At 44.4% G+C, this 12,741-nt stretch overlaps 1 protein-coding gene across 2 annotated transcripts in view; it reads left to right on the forward strand.

The window, feature by feature from the left end:
- Positions 1-11,732, forward strand: part of hps3 (HPS3 biogenesis of lysosomal organelles complex 2 subunit 1) — a 67,779-nt gene extending 56,047 nt beyond the window's left edge. For both annotated transcript variants that reach the window (XM_060834537.1, XM_060834538.1), the window contains 4 exons: positions 548-652; positions 5,323-5,529; positions 8,788-8,878; positions 9,901-11,732. In XM_060834537.1, the coding sequence (XP_060690520.1) occupies positions 548-652; positions 5,323-5,529; positions 8,788-8,878; positions 9,901-10,028 (531 nt within the window). In that variant the 3' untranslated portion in view covers positions 10,029-11,732. The remainder of the gene's footprint in view (positions 1-547; positions 653-5,322; positions 5,530-8,787; positions 8,879-9,900) is intronic.
- Positions 11,733-12,741: the final 1,009 nt, after the last annotated feature.

Genomic DNA, 12,741 nt, shown 5'->3' on the forward strand with positions numbered 1-12,741 from the left:
GTGCAAGTCTGTCTGCAAGCTCACTCACCTTCTGCTCTCTTTCTCTCTCGCTCGCTCTCTCTCTCTCTCTCTCACACCCACACATACACATTCTCACTCACTCTCACAGACTCGCTCTATCTCTCTCTCTCACACACATGCTCTCTCTCTGCCACACACTCTCTCTCTCTGATACACTCTCAGACACTCTCTCTCACAAACACGTACGTGCACTCACTTTCTCTCAGACTCTCTCCGTCTCAGACTCTTTCTCTCTCTCTCCGTCTCAGACTCTTTCTCTCTCTCTCCATCTCAGACTCTTTCTCTCTCTCTCTCTCTCTCTCTCTCTCCATCTCAGACTCTCTCTCAACTGTCTGTCTGTCTGTCTCTCTCTCTCTCTGTCTCTCTCTCTGTCTCTCTCTCTGTCTCTCTCTCTGTCTCTCTCTCTGTCTCTCTCTCTGTCTCTCTCTCTCAAAATATGTCAGTGCAGGAGAGTAAGCAGGCTGTACTATTCAGAACTGGACAGGAAATTATTTTGGAGTTCATTTTATTTTCTCCTTTTAAACAGAAAAATTGTTGCAGTCAATTTGGGGCCATTTACTCTTGGATCCACACCATCAATGCATCCAGCTCCCATTCAATGGGTTCGCCTGAGGATCTCCTAAAGTTACAGGTTTGTGTTGGCATTTTCTGAGGTGGGGGTGGGGGGGGGTGAAGGTGTGGTTAATGTGCTGAGGGACACAAGCAAGAGTGATATACCTGAGAGACAAGATGGGCTGAGCCACGGCTAAAATACTTCTGACATTCATCGCCTGTTTCAAGGCTGGAAAATTGCAGACGTTTGGATTCACCAGGGGGAGATGAAGCGTTCCTTGTTTTGATCTCCAATGGAAGAGATCTGCAGTGGTGTCATTGTCAGGGAGTTGCAGTATAAGAGCATGGAGGTCCCACTGCAACTGTACAAGGTGCTAGTGAGACCACATCTGGAACAGTTTTGGTTTCCGTGTTTAAGGAGAGGTACCATTTCATTGCAGGCAGTTGAGAGAAGGTTCCCTAACATGATCCCTGCTATGGAGGGATTGTCTTAATAGCAAAGGCGAAACAGATTGGGACTCTACTCACTTGAGTTTAAGAATGAGAGGTGATCTCCTCGAAACATATCGGATTCTTAAGGAGCTTGACAGGGTCAATGCTGAGAGGATGTTTCCCCTCATGGGAGACTCTCTGACCAGAGGGCACAGTCTCAGAATAAAGGAGCACAATTGGATTCTGAAATGGGGAGTAATATCTTCTCTGAGGGTTGAGAATCTTTGGAACTCCTTGCCACGGAGAGCAGTGGGGGCAGAGTCCTTGAGTATGTTTAGGGCTGAGGTAGATTCCTGATCAGTCTGGGAATCGAGGATTATTGGGAAAGGGCAGGGAAGTGGACGTGAGGAATGTCGATTCAGCCACGATGGGCTGAATGGCCTCCTGCTGTTCCTATTTTGTACGGTCTTATGAAAACCATGCACGAAGCTTTGTGTCATCACACTGCGCAGTACAATGGGGATCTGGAAATCCTGGAGTTGTTGGGTCATGGAGAGTGAGGGAGAGAGACTGTTCTGGTTGGTGGAAGCGTTAGGAATGTGAGGATACAGGGTTGAAGTAATCGGCAAAGGAACCAATACTTACAGCGTGGAAACAGGCCCTTCGGCCCAACAAATCCACACCGACCCGCCGAAGCGCAACCCACCCAGACCCACTCCCCTACATTTACCCCTTCATCTAACACTGTACGGGAAAACTTTCTCATGTCATGGGATCTAGGGAGCACTGCCCAAGAGTGGAGGCAGCAGCTTACTGGAGATGTTCAAGAGGGATTGTAATCTGGAAAGGAATGGGCAGGGTCACAGTGGGAGGAAAGGCTGAGGAATGACACTGGGGAAATGGCTTCCTTTGGAGAGCCAGGCCAGGTACAATGGGCTGAATGGCTTCATTCTGCAATGGTTTTGATTTAATTTCTTTCCCTGGTCCCCCACTGCCTGTTGAATTGTATAGTACAAAAGAGATCCTTTAGCCCATTGAATTTATAACCTTCCTGCTATCCATGGCTCCGGGATGGTGTAGAGTCAGGATGGGCGTCCTTCCTGTTTCCTTCCCTGATGACATGGTCCCTCCCCACATGCCCAATTGTAACCTCCTCCCCATTCTCCCCTCACTGGTGTTAGGATTCATTGTGAGTATGCATTCTGGCCCCGTACGTCCTTGGTATATTTTTCCCTGCAGCATCCAACCTCATTCTACCCTGTTCAACTTCCGTTGCCATTTTCAAAGCAGAAAGTATAAAATATTCACTGTTTGTCATGACCCACCTCACCACCCCCCAACCCAATCATGTCCAGGCAGTCTCGTGATCACAGTCAGAAAGAAAGCCATGTCTGTTTCTTCTGTTCTGTGTACGAAGCTGGGAAGGAGTCTTCTCACTCGTTTCTAACTGCATCTCAAGTGCCCGTTCAGATTAGCAGGTGGCCATTCAGCCCCTTGTGAGATAGTGAGGACTGTAGATGCTGGAGAGTCAGAGTTGAAAAGCATGGCGCTGGAGAAGCGCAGCAGCAGCATCCGAGGAGCAGGAGAGTCGACGTTTTGGGCATAAGCCCCTTGATCAGGAATGCCCCTTGTGTCTGCCCCTCTGTTCTGTAAGCTCTGGCTCCACATTCCTGCCTGGCCCTGTGAACCTTTCCACCCCACCCCTCGCCTATCCACTGGTGCCTTCACAATGTTCAATGGCTCTGTTCCCACTGACGTTTTCAGGAAGAGCCTTCCACAGACACTGAGGGGAACGTTTTACCTGGTCCCTGCCTTAAATGGGTCCCCCTGATTTATACAACAGTGTCTCAAACACCTGCACCACCTCCAGCTGATCCAGCCCACCCCCGTCCCCCAGGATCTTTTATGTTTTAATCAAGTCACGTCCCTTCTCTTCTAATTCCACTTGAACAATTGTAGGCCACTTGGCCCTTCAAGGCTGCTACCCCATTCAGTAAGATCATGGCTGACCTGGATACAACCACAGCTCCACATTCCAGCACATCACCCATTAATGCTCAGTCATCATGAATCCACCTCCCTCTGCCTTAACAAAAAGATTGATTGTTGATTGGTTTGTTGTTGTCTCATGTGCCACAATACAGTGAAAAGTGTTGTTTTGTGTGCTATACAGCCAGATTGTACCACGTAGAGTGCATCAGGGTAGCAGAACAGAGTGTAGAATTACAGCCACAGAGAAGGTGCAGAGAGAGAGAAAGAAAGAGAGAGGGAGAGAGATCAAAATTAACAGTTGAGAGGTCTGTTCAAACGTCTGAATACAGCGGGGGAAGAAGCTGTCCTTGAACCTATTCAAATGGACTCAAATGGTTATATTTTCAGCCTGACAGAAGAGCGTGAGAGAGAGTCTGACTGGGCTGGAAGGGGTCTCTGACCGTGACGGTTGCTTTCCCGAGCCAGCTGCAAGTATCGATATGTTTAGAGATTCCACATCCACTTCCTTTTGTGCAAAAAACGTCCAAGGATTCTCAACTCTGAGAGAAAACGATGTTTCCTCATCTCTGTCTTAAATGGGCAAACTTTTATTTTTAATCAAGACCTCCTAGTTCTAGATTTTCCCACAAGACAATGCATCCTTTCCACATCCACCCGGTCAAGTCCCTCGGGATCTGATATGGTTCGATTAAGTCACCTTGGACTCCTCCAAACTCCACAGGATACAGGCCAAACCTGTCCAGCCTTTCCTCACAAAGCAATCTGCTCAGTCCAGGGAATAATAAATAGTAAATCTTCAAGGAGCATGAGAGTGTTACTGTGAAGCTGCATTCTCTGATCACTTCCTTAATATCTTGAGGTGACTAGAACTGCACACAGTACTCCACCTGGGGCCTGACCAACACTCTGTACAACTCCAACATTACCTCCTTGCTCTTATACTCTTATGCCATGACTGATGAGAGCAAGTGTCCCATATGCTTCTTAATTCTCTATTCACGTGCTCGGCCTGTGAATAATTACCCCCGGACCCCTCTGCTCCTCTGAGCTGTCCCATGTCCTGCCATTTGTTCAATACTCCTTCACAATGTTCCTTCCAAAATAAATCACCTCGCACTTATCAGGATTAAATGCCATCTGCCATTAGTCTGCCCATCTGACCAGCCCATTTATATCTTCCTGTAACCTATCACCATCTTCTTCACGATTAACCACTCTACCAATATTGGTGTCATCTGCAAACTTGCTTAACATTCCCCTCCATTTTCATCCATATCATGCATGTACATAACCAACAATAAGGGTCCCAGTATTGATCCCTGTGGTACAGTATTGATCCCTGTAGTACAGTGCTGGGCACCGACCTCCAGTCACTCCAACAGCCTTCTCCCACTACCTTTTATGTCCTATTACTAAGCCAGTTGCTGATCTATCTCGCCAAACTTCCCTGAATTCCATGTGCTTTAACTTTCTCAACCAGTCTCCAATGTTGGACCTTGTCAAAAGCTTTGCTAAAATCCACATAAACTACATCAACTGAACTTCCCTCATCCACACACTTGATTGCATTTTCAAAACAAAAATTATGGATTTGTTAGGCCTGACCTCCCTCTGACTAACCTATGCCTTTCCAAGTGGATATTAATTCTCACCTTCAGAATTTTCGGCAATAGTTTCCCTCCTATTCGTCAGTCTGTAATTTCCTGGTTCATCTCTACCACCCTTTAGAACCAGATTAGCCATCTTCCAGTCCTGTGGCCAGAGAGGAATTAACATTGTGTCAGAGCGCCTGGAATTTCCTGCCTCGCTTCCCACAGCAGCCTGGGATGCAATTCATCCGGGGATTTGTCAGTTCTTAAGCCTGACAGAGCCTCCAATACCCCTTCAATTCTTTGTCAAACTGTGCAAATTCCTCACAATCACTTTTCCTGAATTCTGTAACTACATTCTCCTTTTCCAGAGTGAAGACAGAAGACAGTATTCATTTAACACCCTTACAATATCCTGCAGCTCCACACACACATTGTATTTTGGTCCCTAATCTTCCCCTGGTTAATCTCTTTCCTTTAATGCATTTATAAAATATCTTGACCAGGTCTGATTGTTCAACGGGTTCGGTTATCATCAACAAATCTAGCTGGATCACAATGAGTAGTATTGGGCCATGCTCTCCACTGTTCCCTAATCCAGGGTCCCTTAAAGCTTTCCCCAGTGACCCCTCCTGTCTACTTTCAGCACTAAGACCACTCGAGGGTACAGAGACGTCTCTAACCCTTCATGCAGTCTGGGATTTTGCTAGCATTTCTTCCTGTGGTTCTTCCTTAGTCCATCCTGTGCGGTTCCTCCATCGATGTGAAATCTGTTCTCCCGCTGCTGTGTCAGCTCCCTGCCGATGACGCCCCTGGTCTGAGTGTCCACATGCTTTGTGCCACAAGGCTGGGCGAATGTGAGCACGTGACTGACCGACTCCTCGACCGATGTCCGGAGGCTGTCTTACCATTTGCCAATTCTGTGATGCGGCAGGAGAAACAGGTTTGTCCCAGAGAACTTCTCCTTCAAACAAGTCTTGTTTTATCGTATCTCGGAGGGTGTGGGCGGAGAGGGAGGGAGCGAATATTGGATTGGAAATGAAATGCCAATTGTGCTTCAGGTGGTGGAAATCTCTCTCTCTGTTTGAGTTGCACAATTGTTGGTTGATATCTATCAGAGCTTTTCAGCATGTTACTGTGAATATCTAGCAGATGGACTCTGCTGTACTGTCCTTCATATTGAACCAGATCCCAACTTCCCACTGACCTGAGCATTAACAATGTGAAGAGAAAGTATTCTCCAGAAAGTTTGGCCCAGCATTTATCCCTCCAATGAGATCCTCCAGATTTGGATGAACCGGTTACACAGTTCAGAGGGGAAAGTGAGGATTGCAGATGCTGGAGATCAGAGTTGAGCGTGTGGTGGTGGATGTAGGTTTGCTCACTGAACTGGAAGGTTCATTTCCAGATGTTTTGTCACCCTACTAAGTAAATCTTCAGTGGGCTCCAGGCAAATCACTGCTGATAATTCCTGCTTTCTATTTATATAAATAGAAATTTATAGAAATACAAAATCTACAAGTCCCACTTTCCAGCCCGACCCCATAACCTTGTAGTTATGCCTATGACAAGGCTCCAAAGGATCCTTCCACATCCGACAGAGATTTTCCTGCTTTTCCCACACACGTCATCCACTGTATCCGTTGCTCTCAATGTGGTCTCCTCTACACTGGGGAGACAGGTCGCCAACTTGCAGAACGTTTCAGAGTGTATCTCTGGGACACATGCACTAAACAACCCCACCACCCTGGGGCTGAATACTTCAACTCCCCCTCCCACTCTGCCAAGGACATGCAAGTCCTGGGCTCCTCCACTGCCAGACTCTAGCCACCCGACACCTGGAGGAAGAACGCCTCATCTTCCACCTTGGAGCCCTCCAACCACAAGGGAACAATTTTGATTTCACCAGCTCCCTCATCTCCCTTCCTCCCCCATCTTATCCCAGATCCAACCCTTCAACTTGGCACTGCCCTCTTGACCTGTCCTACCTGTCCATCTTCCTTCCTATCACTCCGCTTCACCTTCCGCTCAGATCTATCACCATCACCCCCCACTTTCACCTACCTATCACATTCCCAGCTACCTTTTCCCCGCGCCACACCCCTCCTATTCATCTCTGCACCCCCTTGGGTCCCCCACATTCCTGATGAAGAGCTTATGCTTGAAACGTCAACTCTCCTGCTCCCTGGATGCTGCCTGACCGGCAGTGCTTTTCTAGCGCCACACTTTCTGACTGTTTACCACCAATGGCAGCCCCCAACATTCCCCCTCAGCTGTGTGCGTGCACAACTGCTCTAGGGTTCGATGCACAGAGATCAGTGCTAACACACCGATTCCAGCATTGACCTCTCCTTCGAAATATCTCCAGCACTCTGATTGTGGTGATCTAGAAATAAAATTCAAGAGAATGTTGGCCGCACCATTGATATATTCAAACTATGTAATGGCCCCCAATTGTTTTGAGGTAACACCCAGTTGGTTTTAATGCCAGGCAAGTCAAACCCCCATGAGATTCAAAGATTTTTAAACATGCAATAATCAAACACTTTTTACAAATTGAAGAGAAACAACAACTTTTGTATTGAATCAGTACAACTAGCAAATATTGTAACAATTCCAAGAATGTCTCATATTGTACTTTTACCAAGACCCAGTCCAGCTCATTTGCAAGAAAGAGAGAGATGCTTCACATTTGAAATCCTTTGAGCTTGATATAATTAAAATTTCAACTTACCCACCAGAACTGTAAATAACTTATTTATTACTGTCTTGCTTGTGACTTCACTTCCTTCCAGTGTTATGCTATCCCTTGATGCAGCTGCGATTTCTTGCTCTTAGTTCAAAAAAATCTCAAAATCTTATCTTTACATCTTTTCCACAGACTGTATCCCAATACCCCTGTGTGGAAACAATAACTACTTATTATGAGATCATTTAATTGCTTTGAACACCTTTTCTTAAGAATACTTAGTACTGTTACTCCATTGAAAGATTTCCCAGCATGGAGCTTGATACTCGCTTCTCTCTCAAACAAATTCCCAGCACAGGCTCAAAGTGAAAAGTCCTCTGGGTAATTCCCGAGAATTATGGGTACTATTTTGTTTAAAAAGCTAATCATTACTTCCAAACGCACACAAGCTTAAATTAGAACCCAAATCTGCAGTGAATGTCGTTAAAACACATACATAAAAATGTCTGTTTCAATATGCACTGTCCACAGGACATCGTTCACACCGTCCTGCTTTCTTGCAGAAAAAAAAGTTTTATTCTAACAATGCCATAACAGTTGGACTTAAACCAATGGCCACTTTGTCATAGCATCACTCAGCTTGGAAACAGGTCCAACACGTCCATGCTGACCAGGTTTGCCACACTAATCTAGTCCCATTTACCTGCATTTGGCCCATATATCTCTAAACCTTTACCTATTCATGGACCTCTTCAAATGTTTTTTAAATGTTGTAATTGTATCTGCATCTACCCTCCCTAATTTAATAATCTAGGCAAAAGGAGGAGACGTTGTCTTTCTATGGTCCTGATTCACGGAGAGATACAGTGAAATATAATTTACTTGCTAATCACCAGATGGAAGATCAGCGGGTAGCCATCGGTTGACCAGTGACCAACACATCATTCTTCTGCCCTGGCAGTTCATTCCACATACAAACCACTCTGTGTGAAGAAGTTGCCCATCAAGTCCCTTTTAAAACCTTCTCCCCTCACCTTAAACCTATGCCCTCTAGTTTTGAACTCCTCTACCCTGGGGAAAATGACCATTGCTATTCACCTGATCTATACCCCTCAGGATTTTATAAACCTCTGTTGCCTTTGTTAAAGGAATGCAGATTGTAATGCATTCATTTCTCTCACCATTCCAGGAGACTGTGCTGGGGAATTCCTTCGGAATGCTTTTGGTCTATAAATGCAGATATAATTCTAGAGAATTACCCAGAGGGCTGAGGTGGAGAACTTCCCAGAGTCTGACTTTAGTTTCATTCTGATGGGTATCATCGATGGAACTGGATTGAGCCCCAGTCTGAGGTGGCAATGCTACCCCCTTCTATCGAGTGAATTTACTCCAGGTCCAAGGTGTTGATATTCATCCTACATCTTGGCTTTGAATTTGGTTTGAGTGATGTTTCTGCTGTTGTGAGTGTGTTATCATTCCTCTGATATAACGCTGACACCTTGCTCTTTGCAGCCTCTGTGGTGGAAAAAACTTTTGCCTGAACTTTGTAGGCGGACAAAAGGAGCTGGAAGAGAAAACAGAATCTTGGTCTCTTCACTGAAAGGTATTTTGTGTGCGTTTCATCCTTTTGCAGTAGTTTTGGTACCTGTCACACTGTGACCACAACTTCAATTCAGAACCACATCCATGACTGGAAAGTGTTTGCGATTGTTCTATAAAAGACACAACGTAAATGGGTAGCATCATAGAGTCATACAGCATGAAAACAGACCCTTCAGCCCAACAGGTTCATGCTGACCAGGTATCCCAAACTGAACCAGTCCCGTTTGCCTGCGTTTGACCTATATCCCTCTGAACTTTTCCTGTTCATGTACCTGTCCCCATCTCACTTAAAATTATGTAATTGTACTTGAATCCACCACTTCATTTGGCAGTTTATTCCACATAGGAACCTCCCTCTGTGTGGAAAGAATTGCCCCTCAGGTCCCTTTTAAATCTTACTCAAATCACCTAAACCTATACCCTCTAGTCTTGGACTCCCCTACCCTGGGGAAACGACCTTGGCTAATTACCTTACTTGTGCACGTCATGATTTTATACAGGTCTGTAAGGCCACCCCACAGCCTCCGATACTCCAGGAGAAAAATGTCCCAGTCTAACCAGCTGCTCCTTATAACTCAAACCTTTTAGACCCAGCAACATCTTTGTAAATCACTTTTGCACCCTCCCTAATTTAATAACCTGGTCAAAAGGAGGAAATGTTGTCTTTCTATGGTTATGGTTCTGGGAGAGATACAGCAAAATATAATTTCTTTGCTAATCACCAGATGGAAGATCAGCGGGTAGCCATCAGTTGACCAGGGACCAACACATCATTCTTCCTGCTCTGTATGATTTCATTTGATTGATTGTATAGTCACTGGGAGAGGGGAAGAATGGCCTGTTGCTCTACACAGAGAAGCAACCGCAGAAAAATGCACGATCACATCACTAATGGTCATCAGGTTGTCACTTCTTCCTGCTGTAATTAGTATCTCCATAAATTTTAATTCTATTCTTTTAACGCAATTCAAATGCCTCGTCTGTAGATTCTGAATCCAAAACATTTGTATTTCTTCCCCCTAGAAACCTTGACAGTGGTGGCCAGTATCCTACAGCCGCTGGACTTCCTCAGTATCTTGCCAGATGAGGGTGTTGCTTCGTTTTTCCTTCCCCATCTCCTGGATTGCAGCAGGAAGAATTTAATCACCTGATCTGGGGGGGGGGGTTGCAAGGGGAATGTGACACACTCCGAGGAGCCCAGAATGACATGGTTTTTTAAAGCTTTGATTCTAGTTCAGACTGTGAAACTACTTGCTGTGCATCCGACTCCGTTCCGGTGGAGAACAGAACTGTACTTTGAACCTACACTGACAGAACAAAGCCCCCAAGCCACCTTTGGAGACGAAGTCACTCTGTGTGTTGCAAAACACTTACAGAACAAGGACAGACTGATGACAAATTGGACATTTTACTGTTGGCTCCTGTGGCATTTCTGGGTGCCAGGTATCTGCTGTCACTAACAAACTACAAGCCAGCATTCAGCCTGGGCACTTTGTTTCAGATGTGAAATTTACTGGAATTATCAACCAGTGATCCATTGATACTTCAACTGTCTTAATGTTTGGCATGTCGAGTTCAAGTTGAAAGTTTTGTTTTTGTTTGTTTTTCAAAGTTTCGGCTAATCAGCCACTTTTTCCACTGTCCCCTCTTCGAAATGATCCTATTGCTAAATCCCACACCCAAATCGTGAAGGTAATCTTCTCTGCTGCATGAATATATCAGGGTCTGTAGGAGCTGCAAGAGTGCAACTCTGCTGTCTAAAGTGCTGCAAAGCTCTATGTTATATTCCAATTACTGTCCAACCACCAATCTCCTGTACCTCCTTGTAAAGCAAAGCTTCATTTGTAATCTAGTGATATCTTGATTAACCATACCATTAAGTTCCACTGAAACCTTCTTAAATTACTGCATGTCTGTACATTTAACCAATTATTTATTTAAATTGTTAATATTTCACTTAATGTTTATACAGCTCCAGAAGAGAGAGAACTGGCCTACCCAGTAACCTCTTAATCAAATCGCCACAAACTTTTTACTTTGGGTACCGAAAATACAAATGCCTAATGATCAGATTTGTTTTAATACTCTGACCAGGCAGCATCCAATCAAGGTGGCGTATTTAGTATCCAAACTTGCTGTTGCCGGGTAGAGTTGGTCCTTTATTGTTTGGAGCGGTGTTGATGAAAGGAAATGTGCAATAAAATGTACTAGCCAAACCATGGTCATTCACGTTACTCATTTCTCTAGAATTAAACCCCATAATATTCCAAATGGGAGGCTGAAATAACCAGATTGCAATGCAAGCATCTCGCTATTATTAATTATTAAAGTTACAACTGGGAGAAGGTGCTGTGTTCACTGCATGGATGAGGTTCCCGTGATGCATTGTATCTGCCTATTTGAAGTGATTGATAAGAATGCATAATGAAGGGCAATTGAACACACACTGTATATAATGTCTAATCCCCCAACCCCATTAAAAAATCCAGACTTCTTGTTTTCCTCAGAAGTCCGCAGAACAGAAAATCTGCCAAGGTATGAAGTGGGCTTCCATTTATTGATGCTCATTAGTTTTGGATGATCATGAAGGATCTATCTCACCCACCGTCTATCTAGCCTTTGTTTGTGTAACCCAGTTTTCCACTGCATACGACGACAGCAAGGCTTTTTGCCAATGATTATCAACACAAAACAATTCCGTGTTGCAATCACTTTGTCAATTTTACATTGTTTGCAACATCAACTTCTGCTAAAATTCAGAGTAATGGAATTTTGAGGGGCAGTGTCATGATTGCAATGAACTGCAAGCTGCCCACAGTATAATTACTACATGTTCCCTAGCAGACCCCCTGTTCTCTTCTGGATATTCTCTTCTTGAGCGAATGATGATTGTGAACAGCAGTCTTTCGTTTTTTTAATAAATATTTTTATTGGAACAAAGGATTTTAGGTTTTTTTACAAAATTACAAAGCTAGTACAAACTATTATGACAACTTTATAATACAATAGCAACAATTAAAAATACCAAACTACTATTCTACTCCACAGATTACCAAAATACAGAAGAACAGAAAAAAAATTTTTAAAAATACAGTTCAATAAATAACCAAGGAGAAATTAGAAAAATAAACAGGCAAAATAAAATTATACCAAGTTATAACAGGGTAGCTTAAGTTACATTCAATTAAATTACTACACTCAGCACAATCTCATCACAGCTCCCCAACACTGGTAATGAGTGGACCCGTATTTGTGTGGGATCCTTCCTCCCAGGGGCTCCCAAACCGACAGGCAGAGTCCTCACGGTTAGACAAAGGCCCTGGATAACATAGCCGATATGTCTACATCAATCTAATTCAAAACGGGCTGCCATGCTTTGTGAAACAATTCCATTTTCTGTTGTACCATATTCGTAAGGAAGTGCAGGGGATGTGTTCCATGACTACAGAGCATAGAACAATACAACGCAGAACAGGCCCTTCGGCCCTCGCTGTTGCGCTGACCTGTGAATTAATCTAAGCCCATCCCTCTACACTATCCCATCATCATCCATGTGCTTATCCAAAGACTATTTAAATGCTCCTAATGTGGTTGAGTTAATTACATTGGCAGGCAGGGCATTCCATGCCCTTACCTGCCTCTGGCGTCTGTCTTAAATCTATCATCCCTCAATTTGTAGTTATGCCCCCTCGTGCACGCTGATGTTATCATCCTAGGAAAAAGACTTTGTCTACCCTGTCTAATCCTCTGATCATCTTGTATGTCTCTATCAATACCCCTCTTAGCCTTCTTTTCAATGAGAACAGATCCAAGTCTCTCAGCCTTCCCTCCAGACCAAGCAACATGCTGGTAAATCTCCTCTGC

Source organism: Hemiscyllium ocellatum, chromosome 13 (genome assembly GCF_020745735.1).
Source record: "Hemiscyllium ocellatum isolate sHemOce1 chromosome 13, sHemOce1.pat.X.cur, whole genome shotgun sequence".
In the NCBI taxonomy this organism is placed as follows: Eukaryota; Metazoa; Chordata; class Chondrichthyes; order Orectolobiformes; family Hemiscylliidae; genus Hemiscyllium; species Hemiscyllium ocellatum.